Below are 19,684 nucleotides of genomic sequence, written 5' to 3'. Positions count from 1 at the left end.
GAGAGCCCAGGCTCGCTCTGAGGACATTTCCAAAACCCTCGGACCTGGGTTGAGGGCTGGATTGTATTCGTGTACGGCGTCAAGTAAGCCGGAAGTGAGGCCAGTTAGAACAACAAATACTCATTCTCACACAATTTCTGAGAGTCAGGAATCCAGGACCGACTTAGCTGGGTGTTTCTGGCTCAGGCTGTCTCCTGAGGTTGCAGTCAAGCTCTCAGCTAGAACTGCAGTCATTTGAAGCTTTGCCTGGAGCTGGATCTGCCTCCCAACTCCACCCACCCCAGACTCACTGGTTCCTCCTTACAGGGACTGCTCCAGGGGGCTGCTAAGATGGTGAGGGGAGTGTCATAAGCTCATCTCCAAAATAACAGACTCTCCTTCTACAGTATTCTGTTGTTTACACACACCAACCATGATGAGATGCAGGAGGGGATGACTCCAGGGGGCAAATGCCAGGAAGCAGAGATCACCAGAGGTTGGCTCACTCGTTGGTCACAGTGGAAGGAGAGGGCTGGTTGTCCTGAGATGCTTGTAAAGGGGTGAGGGGATGCCTAGGGTCTCAACAAAAGGAGAGACAGGGGAACCTGAGGGGCCTCCCCTTCATTTTATAGCTGACGAGACTGAAGTTGAGGGGTTTCCTGGAGGGCAGCGTCTCCGTCTGGCCTTGGTCCAAGAAGGACCATGCCTCACCCTCTCCCTGCCTTCCCTCTGCAGGTGCAAATACTGGGGTCCTGGCACATCAAGACCTCCATCAAGGTCACCTTGCCCAAGAGTTCCTTCTTCCTCAGAACTGTTTCCTCACATTCTCCCTCAGCCAAAACAAGACAACCTCCACTTAGAGAGCGGCATATGGCACCGTGTTGGCATTACCGGACACAAGTCTGTGCTGGCCTTCTGGGATCCCACTGCCATTTGCAGACTGGGGTAGAATTGTTTCAGAGCTCTGTGATTGATCTCTGACTGAAATATCAATATCTGTTTCTTGATCTGAATACTAATTACACGGGTTATTCAGTCTACGAATAAAGTTGTTTGTTTGTTTTTTTTAAATAGTCCCAAAGACAGGGACACTGTCTGGGAAGATCCCAGACAGAAGCATTTTGCTGAGCTGTTAGCAACCTTTATTCTCCAGGTACCACTGGGAAGTACCACCCAGGTGGACTCATGGGCAGATCTGAAAAGGGACTAAAGTTAGGGAGTCCTTGGCAGCAGATAAGAAGTGACATTCAGGGTGAAGGTGCCATTCAGGTAAGTAACCCCCAACGTCGCTCACCTTCCTCCACACTGTGCCGAGGCCCAGAGACCTCCAAGCATCCTCGGTAGTCATGGGGCCATCAGGGTGGGGTTCCCAGTGGTCCGGATTAACAATGCAGGCCCCAAGTGCTCTTTCTTAGTAGACAGGTTAGCAGGATGGGGAGAGGGGAGACAATGGGGTAGAAGATAACAGATTCAAGCCGGCACCATCAGGTAGAAGATCCGGGAAGGTGCACGTTTCAAACCCCTGTCCTGAGCCCCACCCTTACAGGCACTGATTCACCATCCTTCTCTTGGCCCTGGGAAACAACACTGACCAGGCCATCGAAGAAGGAAGACCAGCTCACCTCCTTGAGGACATTGGTCCATGCACACTCTCCCCTAGCAGCTCTCCTGGCCCACCCCTGAGCTGGGGCTCTTCCAGTCCAGCAGGCTCTGCAGCCAGTTGCAGGCTGGTGGCATGAGACAGGACCTACTGGGCTGAGCAGCCTCTCCATGGTTCACACCCCAGTCCTGGGTGGTTATCAGCCCACAACCTCTTTGTCACCACAGTGCCTAGCACTTTCTGGCTGCTCAGATGCTTGACGAGGAAGGAGGGACCTGAGGCGGGCCTTTCCCTGCCCTCACCCTACTTCATGTGTAGCCACAGTAGCAATGGGAGTGATGGAGAGGGACCTGAATGTGGCTGGGGAGGCGGGGAAGAAACTGATGGTGAGGGGGACTTCCCTGGTGGTCCAGTGGTAAAGAATCTGCCTTGCAATGCAGGGGACATGGGTTTGATTCCTGGTCGGGGAACCAACACTCCACATGCCACAGAGCAACTAAACCCCTGCATGCACCACAATTAGAGAAGCCAAATGGCATCTAGTGAGCCTGCGTGTGGCACAGAAGATCCCATGTGCCATAATTAAGACCTGACACAGCCAAATAAGTATTTTAAAAAAGAAACTAGTAGTGAGGATCCTGGCTATCCAGGAGCCAGGTCTTGGGGGCAGGGGGTGGGTCAGAAGTCTCCTTTGCCCAGGAAAGCCAGGGGAAATCCTGGCATAGTGAGTTACAGACCCAACATCCCCACCCTTTGACCTGAAAACTCTGCCAAAGAGGTGACTCTCAAGATGCCCAGGAAAAGGTGCTGAATTAGCCTAGGGGCTGGGGCAGGGTAAGTTCAGACCTGGGCACAACTAGCACCCCCCCCAACTCTGGCATTCTTGTTGCAGAATTCCTTAGGGTCCCTAGATGGATCTGTCCCCCAGACATCGTGGCTAGCTAGTTACAGCTGCCTGGCCAGAAACCGCACCCATTCCTTGTACCCATTTGCCAGGGTACTACTTTGAAGCCATCCTGGACTGGGTTCCCATTCTCACCACCTCATGGAGTTCATTGTCCTGACAAGGCCTGTGGTCTGGCTCAGACCACACTCAGACCTTCTGGTCCTCACTAATGCTCTATCCGACCCTCACCAGGGGCACCTTCTTCCTCGGTGCCAACCCCTGGGCTTCTGTCCACTTCCGCCCCCACCCCAGTCCTCCCTGAGCTCCAACAGAGCCCTTCCTAGGCTTCTCTGTTGTCCTGGGCCCCACGTGAACCCCCTAGTCCTGGGCCCAGCTCTCTGGCTGCCCCTCAGCACTGTCACGGGATACCTGAGATCCAGGAAGCCTGTGGCCACAGTGGTAAAGACTTGAATCAGTGACATGATACAGGATATGACAAGGATTGGAAAGAATATTCTGGGGAGAAGGGAGCCCCTTCCAGGTCCTGCATGTCTGATCTGTGTCCACCAGGGAGGCTTATCCCTGCTGACACTCAGTGATGCCCACGTGGCAGGGCCATGGGAGGTTCGGCCGTTGACCTAGGGGTTTTAGAAGAAACAGGTTTGGCTGAGGGCGGTGCAGCCCAACACCCTTCCCCTCTGACCAACATTTTCTCCCTGAAGACCATTCCCTAGAATAGAATGGGGCCCTTTTGCTTTCCTTGAAGGGTTGAAGACTGCTGCTGCTGCCCGCTTCCTCAGTGCCAGCCTTCCCAGCTGGGCTCCTCCTCCTCACCAGCTGCAGACCCAGACTCTCCCTGCTCACGCCCAGCTCTCTTGTCTCTCCCCTGAGACTGTCTCATGCACGAGAACCATCTTCTCAAGAAGGGTTGCTGCTGCTAACCCCACAGCCTGGGACTTGCTCCAGAGGAACCAGCACAGGGCTGTGACTAAGGTTCCTGGGCTCTGGGCCCTCATTTAGGGGCTGGAGACCCAGGTTCCCTTTCCACAAGGTTCTGGGAACCTGGGCTGTGGGCTCCGTGGGGGATGGCAGAGGACATGCCTTCTGTGCTTCTGGTTCCTACAGAACCCACTCGGGGGCCTGTGCTGCAAAGTCCAGGTTGGTAAAGAATTCTCGGACGTCCTTGTTCTGATTTCTTAGAAAATCGCCCCCACGTTCCTTCTCCTGTCACGGGCAATGCTGATTTAGAGACACAGCAAGAACCAGTCCACCATTTGAGTGACCCCTGAATGGTGGATCAGTCCCCTCTCAGAATCTGCAGTGACAAAAACAGTGATCTCAGGGGGACTCTGGAGCCCCAGGGCTCTCACACAGGTAGCAGCCCCAGCTGCCCTCTGGTGCCACAGAGCCCGGCAAGTCCCCAGAGGCGGGGCAGGGCTGTCCCCTGACACTGCCTTTGTTCTCCTTCCCTGAGAAAAAGGCCACACCGGCTCCACCCTGTCTGTCCCTAAACAGACCTGCTCAGGGCCTCTTCCCTGACAGACTGGGGGATGGGGTGGTCAAAGGACTGCAGTCTTGGTTATGGATGATCAGGGCTGAGGTCCTACATCTCCAACTGTCACCCGAGTGTTTCTCCTGTAACACAGTCCATCAAAGGATCCTGCGACAAATGCATCCCGAGGTCAAGAGCAAATGGGGGTCACAATGCATATTAGCGTAGTAAAGGCTCTGAGAAGGCCTGTGGGAAATTACCTTACTGTGTTTCGATCTGTGATTCCTAAATTTATTTGATTACAAGCTTTCTGTTTTTGGCAGAATACAAGCTTATGGAACCCCTTTTATCCATTTAGGAACCACTGCCTGCTCAGCCTCTTTCCTCACCAGGAAAGGGCCCTGACCCCCATGGCCACCCCCGGAAGGCTTGTCCCAGGGTGGAGGCTCTATACCTCATTCCTCTAGTGTGTGTGGTTGCTGGGATCTGGTTAGAAATGCAGACTCTCAGGCCCCACTCCAGACCCACAGATCTGTATCTGCATGTTAACAAGACCCCCAGGTCATCTGATGAAGCACTCGTCTACATCTCCTGTTCTTCCCTCTCCAAGATGACCCCTTGGGTCATCTCCCCAGCAAAGTGGGGGCTCTAGGCCCATCAAGATGCAGTTGACATACTTTGAACCTTGCACCTATGTTTGGGAATTCCCCACATTATAAGTTCTCCTTCTCCAGGGCCCATGAGGGGAACCAAAAAGGACGGCCAGATGTTGAAGAGGAATCTTTGCCAAGGCTTGTAGAGAACCTAGGAGTTCCTCCAGCTTGGCCTCCCCATCCTGATCAGGTGTCTCTTCCATAGAGAAGCGTGGAGGCTTGAAGATGGTCATCTTGGGGCTCCAACCTAGAAGGCCAGGAGTGGTCCATTCACAAGGGTCAAACACTGTCAACTGTGGGAGCCTGCCCCCCAGTCCACGCCCTTAGGTAGAACCCAGAAGAAAGGCAAGGTGAACCAGCCTCTAGGGAGAAGATATTTTATTGAGCTTTTGCCACATAAATAGCTACACCAAGCTGGGAGGGCTGAATGGAATCCCTCTGCACAGATCACTAAGGAACCCTTGGGGAGGGGGACCAGAAGGAAGCCTGGTAATGACCAGACAGAGCGAGGACCCACCCTGATGCTACATGGAATGAGGGGAGAGAGAGAGAGGCTAATAGCCTACATGTCACGAGGGAGGGGCAAGAAGGGGTCACACAGGTCACAGCCCTTGGTATCACTGGGTCAGGGCCTGTACCACGTCCTTCACCAGCATGGTGCCAATCACCATCTTCTCACTGTTGACCGTCAGCTGGGCAGCTCCAGTGGGCCGGGCGTCCAGAGTCAGCAGGACCAGGCTCCCACTGGTCAGCGTCCTCCCTGCAAACCTGGGGCAGGGTGGAGGAACGGGCTCAACACTGGGGCCCGGGGCCCCTCCTTCCAATCAGGCCCAAGAGCCCATGGCGTGCCCCTCGCTGGCAGTCAGTACCTGTACTCGTCAGATGTCCCGCAAGGGACACGACCCAGGTTGGCTGTGGCCGTCACTTTCTGCACCACAACATGGTCACTCCGACAGGTGTCTGGCAGCGTGAGCTTCTCTGCGATCTCGTTCATGCCCGTCAGCTTTGCTGGGGGCAGAGGTCACAATGAGGGTGAAGGCTATGGTGGGTGCCCCTGGGTCTGCCCACTGAGCATTCTCACCAGGGTCTATGCAGGTCTCCCTCACCAGTCTTGGGGAGGGGCTACTTCCCTCTAGGGCCGTGTCCTCCCCCAGGGAGATTTTGTCAGCCTCTCCCCGCCCCATCCCGGGGTCTGTCCACACTGCCGACCAGAGACTGCCTTGGTGCTTCCCCACTGTCAGACATCTGGGCTGCCAGCCGCTTGGGGGTGGCTGGTGGTGTTGGAGGCCAGTCGGTTCTCAGAGGTTTCCTCCGCCTGGCCCCCACATCTTTGGGTCTTTCCTGGTTGGCCCTCCAACCCAAGTTCAACTCTCCCCCAGCTCCTGGAGGCTGACTCCTCGCAGAGAGCTCACTGGTAGCTGCTGCAGGTCCTCACCAGACAGGCCAGAGTCCAGGGGTCTAAGCAGCCCTCACGGGTGGACCCCTGATTTCACACAGGACAACAGCTCCAAATGTGGCCCAGGCTCATGACGTCCCCAGGCCTTCACAGCATCCCCAGAAACCCTCACTCTACAGGGCTGGCATCGCCTCTGCACTCCTATGCTCTCCCCAGCCACAGGAGCGCCTCCCTCTGTCCTCCTGCCCACTGTCTCCCCAGCCTCTCTCCTCCCTCTGCTACTCCCGCCATTGTTCTCCTTTGGGGAACACACACACCCTTCCTGATTGTTTCATCCCCTCCATTCCTAAAGAGTGACATTTTCTTGTCCTGTACTTTTAGTTTCTCCTTATCAAGTCTCCTCATTCCTAAGTGCTCCCTAGAAGCCAGACATGCCATGATGCCAGTACTGTTTCTCCTTCACTGCTGACCTCCAAGGTCCTCCAGAGAGGACTCACTTCTTCAAGCCCCACGCTCTGAACCCACTGCAGTTGGCCTCGGTCTCCCCTTTGGCAATAAGCTGCTCTCTCTGATGCTGGCAACAGTTTCCTATATGCTCGACCTGAAGGTCTTTGGTCATCTTGGCCTGCAGACTATCCAAGACACATTTCTACCTCCTCATCCCTCCTCCTGCCTGCACTCTGTTCCTTCTCTTTCCCCTCCCTTGCTTTTTCTCCTGAAGGATGCAAGTTCTCCTCCAGAAAGGTCTGTGGCTTCCTTATCTCCCCGTTCATCTCTTCCTCAGGGTGATCTCACTTATAGCCACAGCTTCAGTTATCACCTCTATGCACCTGACTCGAGCCTAGAAGTGTTTCCTGGGCACGGACCCACATTTTTCAGTTGTGTATGAAACACCTCCTCCTGAATTTCACGTATATTTCAAAAAGCAGCTCATCCAAAACTATCCAAGATCTTCCCCTCTCCCTTGCCTGATCCATCCTTCTTTCTTCTAGATTAGGGGTTTGGCAAATTATAGCCTGAAGGCCAAATACAACCTACCACCTGCATGGTCCACAATGTGGTTTTTGTTGTTTTTTTTTTTAACATTTTTTAAGTGTTGGGGGAAAAAAAAATCAAGGCTAGATATTTCATGACACATGTAAAGTATATGAAATTCAAGTCTGTGTCCATAGATAGAGTTTTATTGGAATAAAGCCACATTCATTAAAGTATGTATTATCCATGGCTGTTCCTGGGTTACAAAGGCAAACTGCAGCAGAGACCACATGACCCAGAAAGCCTAAAATATTTGCTGGGACTTCCCTGGTGGTCCAGTGGCTAAGACTTCGCACTCCCAATGCAGGGGGCCCAGGTTCAATCCCTGGTCGGGGAACTAGATCCCACAAGCCACAATCAAGAGTTCACATGCTGCAACTAAAAATCCTGCATGTTACAACTAAGACCCAGCACAGCCAAATAAATAAATATTAAAATGTTTAACATAAATAAAACACTTGCTTTATGGCCCATTACAGAAAAAGTTGGCCAACCACTGGTCTAGGTGAACAGCACTGCCATTCTCCCTGCTCTCTAAGCCAGATATCCCAGAGACAGCGTCCATGTCTCTGTCTCCTGTTTCATTCAGCAAATGCCCGTGGAGTTCCTCTTCCCTACCTCAGCCTTTCATTCTTTTTGCTGTGTCTCTAATCCTGGTCCTCACCATCTCTCATCAAATCTATGTCAATAGCCTTATAACTAGTCACAGAATTTAGTTCAAGGTCACATACCAAGCAAGTGGCAGCTTCAGAACTTAAATCTAGGACTCATGAAGCTCCATGATTCCTTCCACTTATACTGTTCTGCCTCTTTTTCCTGCTGCACATTCTCTCGATTCCAGTCCTAACTAAATGCTGGCAGATTTCGCTTTCTGAAGCCCAAGACTGAACTTGGCCCCTTCTTTGCTCAAAAAACTTCAACAATTCCTCCACTGCTAGAAAAATGAAACCTGCACTCCTCACCCCTCTATTAATGGAGTTGGTACCAAATAACCTCTGTGACCCCTTTCAGCTCTGAAATTTTAGGACGGAAATCTTTTAGCACAGCATTCAAGGCTTTCAGAAACTAGACCAAACATATTTTCAGCTTTGTTTCCCCTACTCCCCAGTGCTAAGGATCCCTAGGCCCCACTGCACCCCTGCTTGCTTCCTGTAAATTTTCACGAACGCCTACTCATGCTTCCCCCAGCTGGAATCCTGGCCTAGAATCTTCTGCCTGGCTGCGTCTCAACTCTCTCCAAAGTCTCTCTGAAGTGTCCGAGGGTCTGGGAAGCCTTTGCTGGAGTCACAAGGGGTGAGGCCTCCCTCTGTGTGCAGCAGCTGAGGCTCCTGCAGCATGCCTGTATGGTGGAGCTGAATAAGCCGCAGAGGAGGGTCCTGAGCACCCTTCCCACCCACCCCCAGGGAGCACTCACCCTGTTCCTTCTTGAACTCATTCTCACTCAGGAACACAGGGGCCATCAGCTCCCCGACGGGTGGCTGAATGGAGACATAGAACTGTCGGGTTTGGGTGCTGGGAAGGCAGAAGGAGACAGAGAGAGGGAGTCAGGCCGGCTTCTCTCCCCTCACCTTGCACTGTGTCTGGAGGTAAGGCCGGAGGTCCTGGGACACCTTCCAGATCATGATGCTTCCCCACCTAACACCACCTCCAGTCCCAGTTTATTTTGACCCCTCCTCTCCCCAGCTGCCCTCCTGTTCCTCCACAAGCTGGACACATACCATAGCTGGAAGTTGGCCGCCTGGGTTGAGTCACAGAAATTAATGCCCATGACAACAGTGGCAGATTCTCCAGGTGCCAGGGACTCTGAAGCAGTGGGAGGCAGGAGTAGGGAGAGATGGAGACCCCATCACCTGATGGGTCTGGAACCCAGACTCCTTCTCCCCTCCACTGGCACAGCTGACCACCTTCTATAGAACCTGACTTTCTGGGCTGCTGGAGACTCTTCCTGGTTTCTTCCTGAAATCTAGACACCCGCCCCCACCTGCCCTCACCCCACTGAAGTCAGTGCTGAGTCAGTCAAGCCTCAAGCTCCTCCTGTCCTGATATGGACTTGTTCATTTCCTAGTTTGTCTTGTCCACCGGGGCATGGATTGTGGCATGACTGGGCACACAGTGGACTGTCAGCAGCCACAGGCAGACCTGTGGACCGCCCACTGCCCCAACCGGAGCTTCCTCCACCACTCTGTGCAGGGCCCTTACGCACCGATTTCAGGGAACTCCTGGATGCTGATGCCGGGAGGCAGTTTGGGGGTGCCCACATGCAGGCCCTTGATGGGGGTGTCTGAGCTGTTGGAGAAGTGGATGTGCACAGACACCATGTGGGGGTCCCCGGAGAAAGGCTGGCGGCTGAAGGTGTAGTCCACAGCCAGCCCCTCGCCAGCCACGCGGTGCAGCAGCTCCTGTCTCCCAGCTCCTAACACAGGACTCAGCAGCTGGCGGGGATCAGGTAGCGGGGTAGGAAGGATGGAAATGGCCCACCAGAAAAGGGCCGGCCCCACCTCGTCCCCGCCTGCGCTCACAGAAACGGGGACTCAGAGCTACCCACTCCATCACACCCCCTTCGCACAAACCCATACCATAGGACACACCACAGAGACGTGTTTCTGCCCAGCCCACTCACCGAGGGCACCAGGGGGGTGTCTGTGAGTGTCAGACCCTCCAGGTCAGCAGCCAGGCTGGTGGACACGACTGTGGGCGGGGACACAGGCTGGACACTGGGTGGGGTGACTGTGGGGCATACGAGGAACATGATGATAAAGGAGAGGCAAAGTGGAATTGGCTTGGATAGGGCCATGGAGCCTAGGGCTCAGGGAGCAGACAGTTCAGTACCATGGACAGCGAGACATGGCAACTGGTGCCTCCAGAGAGATGCCCAGCCTTGACTTCAACCCTGCACCTGGGGAGGTTACCCCGCGGCCCTGTCAGGCTCAAATGTATTTGGTCTGCTCTCATTACCCTGAAGCCCCAGGGAACCTAGTCCAGAGCGCCACAGACCTTCCTACATCATCCTCCCCAGGCCTCCTTCCCCCTGACTTCTACCCAAACTCACAGTCCTCTAGGTCAAGCAGGGAGACCTCCTTGGCTGCAGGGGCACTTTTACTACTGGGAGGCTGGAAGAGAAAAATGGGGTGTGAGTGTGGAAGGGGAGTACCCTGGCCTGTTCTGGGTTGTGAGGAGACGTCTGGGCCTGGCCCAGAGGGTGGAGGGGGCCCTGGGCCATGAGCCAACCCCCTCTCTACCCCAAAGTTCTCACTGTTTTTTTCCTCCAGGAGGCAGGTTCCACCTGCTCCTCCTCAGTCTCTGATGTCATCTCAGACTCTGAGGAGCTGCTGCTGGAATCACTGCCCTCATCCGAGGACAAGCCACCTTCTTGCCCTTCTGGCACCTTCTTCCTCTTCTTCATTTTCTTCTTCTTACCTTCCTCCTCACTCTGTTCACTGGAAGAGAGGGGGCAAACGGGGCTTGGGGCCAGCCTGGACGGCCCCTTCTTGCCTCACAGAAGAGCAGGGAAAGCCGTGAAAACTGGGGGTGAGGGTGGGGAGCCTGGACCACATGACACCACACCCGGGCTGCAGTGAGAGGTTCAGAGCAGCCTGCGCCAGCACAGGCCCTTTCCCCGACTGCTTCCCCAGGCTGCTGCCCTGATGCAAAGACTCCTGCGGCCCTCACGTGAGCAGCCCTGGAGGACTGCAGGCCCCAGCAGCTCAGGAGGAGGCTTGGGGGCTCTTAGGAGACTGACTAAGGCTGAATGTTGGCCCTTCTTTCCCAAAGGAGACCCTGAAACCCCCTGGTCATCTCACCTCTCACTGCTCCTCCCTTTCTCCTCGTCCTCATCCTGGTCTTCGTTGTCAGACTCGCTGCTGGACTCCCCGGAGCCGCTTTCACTGCTGCTCTTACTTTCCGATTCACTCTCGGACTCGGGATCTGTGGAGGGACAGTCTCAGGCTTCTCTCTTTTCTGAGCAGGGCTCCTGGGGAGCCCTGGGCGCTCAGCTTCAGACTCTGCACTGATGCAGCAAACTCACCTGTTCCCCCTCCCCCACTCCGCCCACACCCTGAACTGCTCCCAGCCAGACGCCAACCAGACCAGCTGGGACACAGATGGACTTGTGTGGATGGAGACCTACACAAGCACACACGGGTCTGGGACATGCAGTCAGTCCCTCCGGTGCATAAACACACATACTGGTGCACGCTCCCTTGGACCCATGACCGTGTAACACAAGAACACACGCTTGCACCAGACAGGCAGCCACAAGAAGCACACACAGGCCCCCACCCTGCCCATCTCCTCACCACTGTCTGCAGACTCTGTGGGGCCTGACTCTCCCTCAGAGTCTGAGTAGAAGGGTTTCTCCTTCTCCTTCCTCTTCTCCCTATTGGAGCACTTGGTCCATTCAGGTACCTAGAGATGAGGAAAGTTGTTAGTTGCTTCAGTCATGTCTATTTGAGACCCCATGGACTGTAGCCTGCCAGGCTCCTCTGTCCATGGGATTCTCCAGGCAATACTGGAGTGGGTTGCAATTTCCTTCTTCAGGGGACCTTCCTGACCCAGGAATTGAATCTGGGTCTCCGGTGTTGCAGGCGGACTCTTTACCATCTGAGGCACCAGGAAAGCCCCTCTTATCCTTCACCCCAGCTCTTCTGGGGGCCCCACCTGGCACTGGCCCTGAGAGGGAATAATGGGGGGCAGGAAGGGGCACTATCCCTGGAGGGTAGGGGTGGTGCTCACAGAGCCTGGCTGCCAACAAGGAAGGAACAGAGTTCGGGGCAGGCACGGGGTGCAGCACACAAGGGGAAGGGGCACCAGAGGCCGGGGAAGAGCACGGCACACAGGGCAGGGCACACAGCACACAGTGGGGGACCTCGGTGTATTCGCCCAACAGGCCCACGTGGGTCTCAATAAGGGAGAGGTCTTCTTCCTGCGTGTGGGGAGGGTGTCAGGAGGGCTGGGCACACCCCCAGGGCTCCCTGCTGTCCACCTCTCTCTGCACACCCCTGCCCACCCCACTCCTGCTGACCTCCACGTTGCGCACAGATGGGTCTGGGGCCTCTTCTGGCCAGTCTGGCAGCTCCTGGTAGCCTGTGGCCTTGGCGTTGAGCAGGTGGGACAGGGAGCCCAGCTGGAAGTGGTCCCGGTCTGAGGACAGGGTGAGAGGTCAAGCCAGGAGTGGCAGTGAGGAAATGCCCTGGGGCTTGTTTCCTGGGTGGGACTGGGTGACGGTTCTGGTGGGAACATCCTAGCTAGAAGGAAGTGGGGGTGGACGTGTCCCCTAAGGGCTCTTCAGCCCTGACCGAATCTTCAGGTCCACAGGCTGGAAAGAAGGTTGTATGACCGACAAGAGCAGGGCTGAGGGGCGAGGGAGGGGTGGGGGAAAGTGGGACCTCAGAGGAGATGAGAGGGCACTGAGGGCCCAGAGCTGCTGCAGGCCTGTCTGCCGGGGTCTGCCTGCTGAGATGGAGGCGGGGGAGGGGGGAGTAGAAATGTGGGTGTGGCTTCTCCCAGGGCACCGTGTGGGTGGGGTGAGGCCTATGCGGCCGCAGGGCCAGGCTCAGGAGGGAGGCCCGCTTAGGACGAGGGTATCAGCTCTAAGAGACTGGCCAGGCTAGGACCACGGGCAAAGAGCTGTGTCTGGTCAGGCTCCGGCCTCCGTGGGGAGAGCTGAGCCGTCTGAATGGGAGTGGGACAGGGTCAGGGCCAGAGGAGGGCAGCACAGAGACCTGTGGTGTGGATGGTGTTGGGGAGGAGAAAAGCACTGCCCGCTTCCTCCCTGGGGGTTTTCCCATCTGCCCCACAGCTCTGAATCTCCTTACTCCAGGGGTCCAGGGCAGAGACAAAGCAGAACAAGAAGATACGTAGGAGAACCAAGCTTTGTGAAGAAAGCTCCCTCCTGAGGAGATTCCTGGGTCCAGAGAGCCAGCTGAGTCCCCCACCCCGTCCCCGTCAGAGCCCTTGTCACGGGAGACCTGCCTGAGAGACGAGGCAGGGCTGAGGGCCTGGGATCTGGGCTGACCTGCAATGACAGCCCAGCCAGTGCTGGAAACCGCTTTCTCAGGACCCTTACCAACATACACCCCTCCTTTGTATGCAGTTCTACTTCCTGCCTTCCTGGGCTATTGGTACATAAAATCTTGATAGATACGCCTGCTCAGGGAGTGGATGGAAAGAGGAGTCTGAGAGCTGAGGAGCCAGGAGCCCATCCTGCCTGGGAGGGCAGAGACCAGGTGAGATGATGCTAGTGGTGGTGGTGAGCGGGTGAAGGAGCAAGCCCGGGGCGCCACAGGACAAGCAAAGGGTCCAGCCAGGGGCAAAGGAGTCCTGCCCACCAAAGGCTGGTGCCGGGCTGAGACTGAGACCTCAGGGGGAGGAGCCAGGCCTGGGGTGCTGGCCAATTCTCCCTTTCCCCCAGGAAGGCTCCTCTTGATTTCAGCTCCCACCTTTGAAGGACGACTCCAAGACTGGGGCTGGTTTGGGTGCCAGGAAGAGCTTCTTGGCATGGCGGCTGAGAGCCCCGCCCTGCTCCGAAGGGACAATGAGCTGCCGGGTGAAGCGCGCTCGGTCACGGATATCGTAGTTCTGGTCATACTTGGCCAGGCTCAGCACGTACTGGGTCAGCAGCTTGGTCTGGGACATGAGAGATGAGTCAGCAGCCATCACAGAGGGTGGGAACACAGGAGGTGTCCAACCAGATCCTTTTGTGTTTTTTTGGCCATGTCCTGTAATATGCAGGGTCTTAATTCCCTAACCATGGATTGAACCTGTGCCCCTAGCAGTGGAAGCACTGAGTCTTAACCATTGGACCGCCAGGGAAGTCCCAGAACCAGATTCTTCAAGCCAACAGCTCAAGCACTGCTGCCTCCAACCAACTTTCCCTCCAACCCCACCATTGTGTCACTGTGTCAGGGCTTCCCTGGTGGCTCAGACGGTAAAGAATCCGCCTGCAATGCAGAAGAACCGGGTTCGATCCCTGGGTTGGGAAGATCCCCTGGAGAAGGCAATGGCTACCACTCCAGTATTCTTGCCTGGAGAATTCCATGGACAAAGGAGCCTGGTGAGCTACGGTCCATGGGATCGCAAAGGGTCAGACATGACTGAAGACAAACATTTTCACTTTCCTCCGTTGTGTCAGACCTACATTTTCCCTCACCTCCCCAGCCCTGACCCCTGACCCCGACATTGACAACTACCTTAGCCAGGATAAGAGGCTGCCCTTTTGGAACCCTCCCTCTTAGCCCTGGGGAGGCCATTCTTCTTCAGGTTTGCGGTCCCCACTGCCTTCGGCCCACTCCTAACTCACTAGCCCAGGCTGAGCCAACCTCTCCACGCTGAGGTCTGGAACAGGTTTCAAGACCTCACTGTTCCTAGACTCCATCACCCAGGGGAAACCAGATGACAAAAAGAGAAAGGGGTCACAGAGGAATCCCCTTGGCAGGGGCTGTCCTCATACCCCATGGATCCACAGAGTAGAATCTGGGCACCCAGGGGTTTCAGAGGCCATAATCCCCCACTGGAAGGTTCTAATGAGATTGGAGCAAACTGCAGCCACTTTAGGGTCTGCTGAAGTAAACATGGGGCTCACAGTCTGCAGTCAAGGGAGCCAGAGCCCAAGACCCCAAATCTCAACTTCTGCCCTGCTCATGATGTAGTGTCACCTATCTTCACAAAATGACAGTGGTAGCCACCATTTATGGAGTGCCTTCTAGGGCCCAGTACTGTGCTAGCGGGGCCTTTCACTGCCTCATGGAATCTCCAAAGCTTCTTCCGAGAGGTGGTGTTACTGCCCCCATTTCCAGATGAAAATCAGAATCACTGACATTTCCCGGGTTCAGGAGCCAGTCAGTGCTGCACCCAGGCCTGGACCCTCCCAAGAGTAAATAGAGTGCCTGGACCCGGCACTCTATTTACCTGTCCCTCCCACCGCCTACCCTCTGTGGCTGACCTCATCCAGGTCTCCATCCCTATGGCAAAGACAATCAAAATCCACCAAGTACATACATCCCGTGTCACCACGGCCAGAGTATCTGGGGATGGGACCAGCAAACCGACTCTGGTCTTCCTGATATTCTGGTTACACGGTGTTACACCCAGCCTTGGACACGGCTGAGCCAGGTAATCTGGCAGGGCCACCAGCAAGATGCTGGCCCAGAATCAGAGTGACTGCTGTGACAAAACTCTAGAGAGCTGCTGTGACTCCACTCCTTCTACAACGGGGGCTTCGGCGGCCTCATGTTCAGCTCAGTGCCTTCCAGCACAGCACCGCCTGCGATACTGTTCCCATCCCAGGTAAGTACTCCAAACCCCACCCTCCCCTAGGACGCCCCCATCAAAATGGACTTCATTGTAGACCTGCCTCTCCTTGGCCAGACACCACCCCGTGTGCCAAGGCTACCAGATGTCCTCATCCACACTGACTGTTATCAAGCAGCTGCTGATCCAACTCTATGGGTTTCCCAGCTGGCCGATCATAGACCCTCTCCCCCTCCCCTCAAGTCCTTGCCTAATTCTGGAAAGAAGAGTTCAAGGGTTCAATCCATCTGTCCACAGCCTTAACTGCCCATCAACAACTAACTCAAGAAGGGGCTAGTCCCTCCACCTCAACACTGTAGGATCTGCCTATAGTTCATTACTCTGCTCCATACTAAGGACCCATTCCCCAGGGGTTATCACATCCAGTCTGCAGCCCCAGGACACCTGCCTTGCCTAGCCAGTATGCACAAGAATTATAGGCTGTTTAAGAAGGCCTATGACACAAGCTCCAGTGCACGAAGAACTGAACAAAGCTCCCAGTTGGACCCAAGGGCTCCAGCTGCCAGGAAGAATTTTAAGTGGGGAACATCGATGCCTTTTCAAGAACCTATGCCAGGACTTCCCCAGTGGCTCAGTGGTAAAGAATCCGCCTGCCAATGCAGGAGTCTTGGGTTTGATCCCTGGTCTGGGAAGATCCTACATGCCACAGAGCAACTAAGCTCGTGCACCACGACTACTGAACCTGTGCTCTAGAGCCTGGGAGCCGCAGCTACTAAAGCTCGTGTGCCTAGAGCCTGTGTTCCATAACAAGAAAAGTCACAGCAAGGAGAAGACTGAGCACCACAACTAGAGCACTCATCCCAACTGGAGAAAAGTCCTCAGAGCAACAAAGATCCAACACAGCCATAAATAAAGAAGCAAAATTATTTTTTTTTAAAAGAACCTATGCCAACATATACTTTGGCCACCTCATGTGACGAGTTGACTCAATGGAAAAGAGTCTGATGCTAGGAGGGATTGGGGGTGGGAGGAGATGGGGACGACAGAGAATGAGATGGCTGGATGGCATCACCGACTCGATGGACATGAGTTCAAGTGAACTCCGGGAGTTGGTGATGGACAGGGAGGCCTGGCGTGCTGTGATTCATGGGGTCGCAAAGAGTCGGACATGACTGAGCGACTGAACTGAACTGAACTGAACTGATGCCAACATACCTGCTACCTTGCAAACAGCTGTTAAATCATGCTAGGGAAACTAGCTCTTCAAAAAAAGAAAAGAATTAAAATACATTCACACCTGACATGCTATACCAAAATAAGCTCTAGATGGATGCGGAGGACAGATGCCCAGGTCCTGTTCCACAATCCTACCTCCTGAAGCCCAGTCTTGCTCCCCTCCCGAGGGTGGGCATGACCTAAAATGTGATTCTGACCAACAGAATATGGCAGAAGTGACCAGGGGCACCATATAACCCCATGACTCTTTCCTTACGTTCAGCTTCAGTTTTGCTAGCAGCCTAGCTCTAGACACTTTTATCGCGTGTGGCTCTGAAGAAGCAAGCAGCTATGTCACAGACCATGTGGCAGGGAGCTGAGAACGGTCTCCAGCTGACAACCAGCGAGAAGCCAGGGCCTCAGTCCTACTGTCAGGCATGTGAAGTTGGATATGAATGTTTGCCCAACACAGCCTCCAGATGAGAACCCCAACTTGACCGGTTCCTCAGCTGTAACTATAGCCTTGCCTAAGACCCAACCCAGGTGGCGCTAGTGATAAAGAACCCACCTATGAATGCAGGAGATGTAAGAGATGTGGGTTTGAACCCTGGGTTGAGATAATCCCCTGGAAGAGGAAATGGCAAGCCACTCCAGTATTCTTGCTTGGAGAATCCCATGGACAGAGGAGCCTGGTGGACTACAGTCCATGGGGTTGCAAAAAGAGTCGGACACGACTGACTGTGCGCACACACACACACATACACACACAAGACCCAACTAGGCCATACCTGGATTCTTGACCCATGGAAACAGAAAGTAAACATGTTGTTTTGACCTACTAAGTTTGTGGTAATTTATTACACAGCACTAGAAAACCAATACAATGGATTAAAAATAGAAAAAAATGTCTGGAGGAAATTGTGCATGAAGATTTTAATTGATATGTGAACGCGGAAACAACTTTCTAAATATAAGGCATTATGAGGAAATAGAAACGAAAAGATTAATGTATTGAACAAGGCACAAATGTACAATTTCTGGATGATTATATCTAGAAACCAAATTAAAAAAAAAAACAACCTAAGAAAATATAAAACCAATGCTGGTTTTTTCTAAGTGCTAGACCTATCAGTTCACTTCAGTTCAGTTCAGTCGCTCAGTCGTGTCCGACTCTGCGACCCCATGAATCACAGCACGCCAGGCCTCTCTGTCCATCACCAACTCCCAGAGTTCACTCAAACTCATGTCCATTGAGTCAGTGATGCCATCCAGCCATCTCATTCCCTGTCGTCCCCTTCTCCTCCTGCCCCCAATCCCTCCCAGCATCAGTCTTTTCCAGTGAGTCAACTCGTTGCATGAGGTGGCCAAAGTATTGGGGTTTCAGCTTTAGCATCAGTCCTTCTAATAGCTAATTTAAATATTTAACTTATAATATTTTTCTGGATTTTCCAAACATTTTATGATGAACATGCATTATTTTTATGATATCAAAGAAGTTATTAACTAAAAAAAAAATGCAGAACTTGTCAGACTCTTCCACTCACTCTAGAAGCCAGATTTTAGCTCCCACCACGACCTAAGCAGACCATCCTCCCAGGTAAACATCAAGTAAACAAAAGCAAACCTACCTACCAAAAGCATTCAAGCAGGCAGTTGCCCGAAGTGGCTGTAATGGTCACCACTAATCCTGCCACCCAAGACCTCTGCCAGTGCGTCTTCTGTTAGACCCTCTGGTTATCTGCTCAGCTACAGAAGGGCAGAACTCATCCGTCATCTCCTCAACTCAGCCTGGGCCAGAGTCTGGCATGCAGTGGGGGTCAGCACGTGAGACAGGGGACAGTGGCTGGGATTGCTGTGGCCTTGTGGCAGGTCAAGCATGTCCCCCTCGTCCTGGGAAGGGGGGCAGCATCCTTGCTCTTCTGCAAGGATGGCCATGGGTACACGCAAACACCTCCCTCCTGGAGTACAGAGAATTCCTATTCTCCACCACTCTCAGCACAGGCTGAGAAGGAAGAAAAGAGAAAGACAGGGAAGGTAGGAAGGAGGAAAGCTCTCTTTACTGAGTCCATTCTAAGGAGCCTGTGCCTTGAAGGACTGGCCTTAGGATTAAGGGTGTGTGGAGGTTCCATCTGTCTGAACAGCCTACTCAGGGTGGCCTGATGGGGACCAGGACCCTCTGTCCTGCCTAGGAGAGGGGTTAAGCCATCTGTACCCATGGCTGTCTGTGCCAACTCTGACTATACCCTTTGTTGTTGTTGTTTAGTCACTAAGTCATGTCCGACTCTTTGTGACTCCATGGACTATAGCTTGCCAGGCTCCTCTGTCCCTGGGATTTCCCAGGGAAGGATACTGGAGTGGGTTGTCATTTCCTTCTCCAGGGTTTCTTCCTGACCCAGGGATTGAACTCGTGTCTCCGGCATTGCCAAGTGGGTTCTTTACCATATGAGCCACCAGGGAAGCCTGACTGCAGCCCTTACTGCTCTGCATTTTGTGCTGTTTCCTCTACTTGGCTGTGAGCACTTGAAGGCCAGTAAACATGTCTCGCTCATTGTAATCACCCAAGGACATAGCTCAGTGCCAGGAACAGTAGGCACTTGGGAAATGTAAGTTAATTAAGGTCATGAATAAATGCACAAGAAGCTAACAGGGACGACTTAGGGAAGAGCCATGTGGGCACACCCAGACTTATGCAAACATGCTGACATCACTATGCTGGGGCTCAGGGCTCTGGTGTGGTATTGAGCCTTTCAGACGCCCCCTCTACCCAGCAGCCACCCACCTAGCCTGCTTCATCTCTTCAGACCTTCCTCCCACCTGCTCTTTTCTCCTGTTTGCATAAAGGAGGCGCACAGATATTTGTTCCAAGGCTTCCCCGTGGTGCCTTTCCCTCTAACTTGTCTCCAATCTGCTTCTCCCACAGCACTGACACCCACAGACCCAGCCCCTCACAGCTTCCACACGACCACTGTCCATCCCAGCTCCTAACAAGAGGCCCTGCACGTGACAGCCCTGCCCCTCAGCTGGAGGCCCTGGGGCCCATCCTGTCCACCGTGGGTCACAAGATGCACAAATACCACCATCCAAAGACTCCATGGGATGGCAAAGAGGCCACCTTCAGGCCGGCAGAGATGTCACCGCCTCCAGGGGATGGCCCACATGCTTTGTTTGCTCTGAGGGTTGC

The 19,684-nt window shown here is 54.1% G+C and overlaps 1 protein-coding gene across 3 annotated transcripts in view; it reads right to left on the bottom strand.

Annotated features, from left to right (window-relative positions):
* Positions 1–5,227: 5,227 nt before the first annotated feature.
* Positions 5,228–19,684, bottom strand: part of AP3B2 (adaptor related protein complex 3 subunit beta 2) — a 36,009-nt gene continuing 21,552 nt past the window's right edge. For 2 of the 3 annotated variants that reach the window (XM_088829792.1, XM_088829793.1), the window contains 12 exons: positions 13,479–13,665; positions 12,062–12,180; positions 11,337–11,445; positions 10,842–10,965; positions 10,295–10,478; positions 10,091–10,151; positions 9,662–9,768; positions 9,245–9,473; positions 8,760–8,844; positions 8,456–8,553; positions 5,480–5,618; positions 5,228–5,378 (listed from right to left, as the gene is read on the bottom strand). In XM_088829792.1, the coding sequence (XP_088685918.1) occupies positions 5,228–5,378; positions 5,480–5,618; positions 8,456–8,553; positions 8,760–8,844; positions 9,245–9,473; positions 9,662–9,768; positions 10,091–10,151; positions 10,295–10,478; positions 10,842–10,965; positions 11,337–11,445; positions 12,062–12,180; positions 13,479–13,665 (1,593 nt within the window). Of the gene's footprint in view, positions 5,379–5,479; positions 5,619–8,455; positions 8,554–8,759; positions 8,845–9,244; positions 9,474–9,661; positions 9,769–10,090; positions 10,152–10,294; positions 10,479–10,841; positions 10,966–11,336; positions 11,446–11,905; positions 11,963–12,061; positions 12,181–13,478; positions 13,666–19,684 lie in introns of all 3 variants that reach the window. The other variant, XM_055417549.2, reaches the window with a different exon arrangement.

This window comes from Moschus berezovskii, chromosome 21, assembly GCF_049115385.1.
Source record: "Moschus berezovskii isolate FMDL1 chromosome 21, NW_MosBer_1.0, whole genome shotgun sequence".
NCBI lineage: Eukaryota > Metazoa > Chordata > Mammalia > Artiodactyla > Moschidae > Moschus > Moschus berezovskii.
Note: the sequence above shows the minus strand (reverse complement) of the source record. Positions and strands in the feature narration are given on the sequence as shown.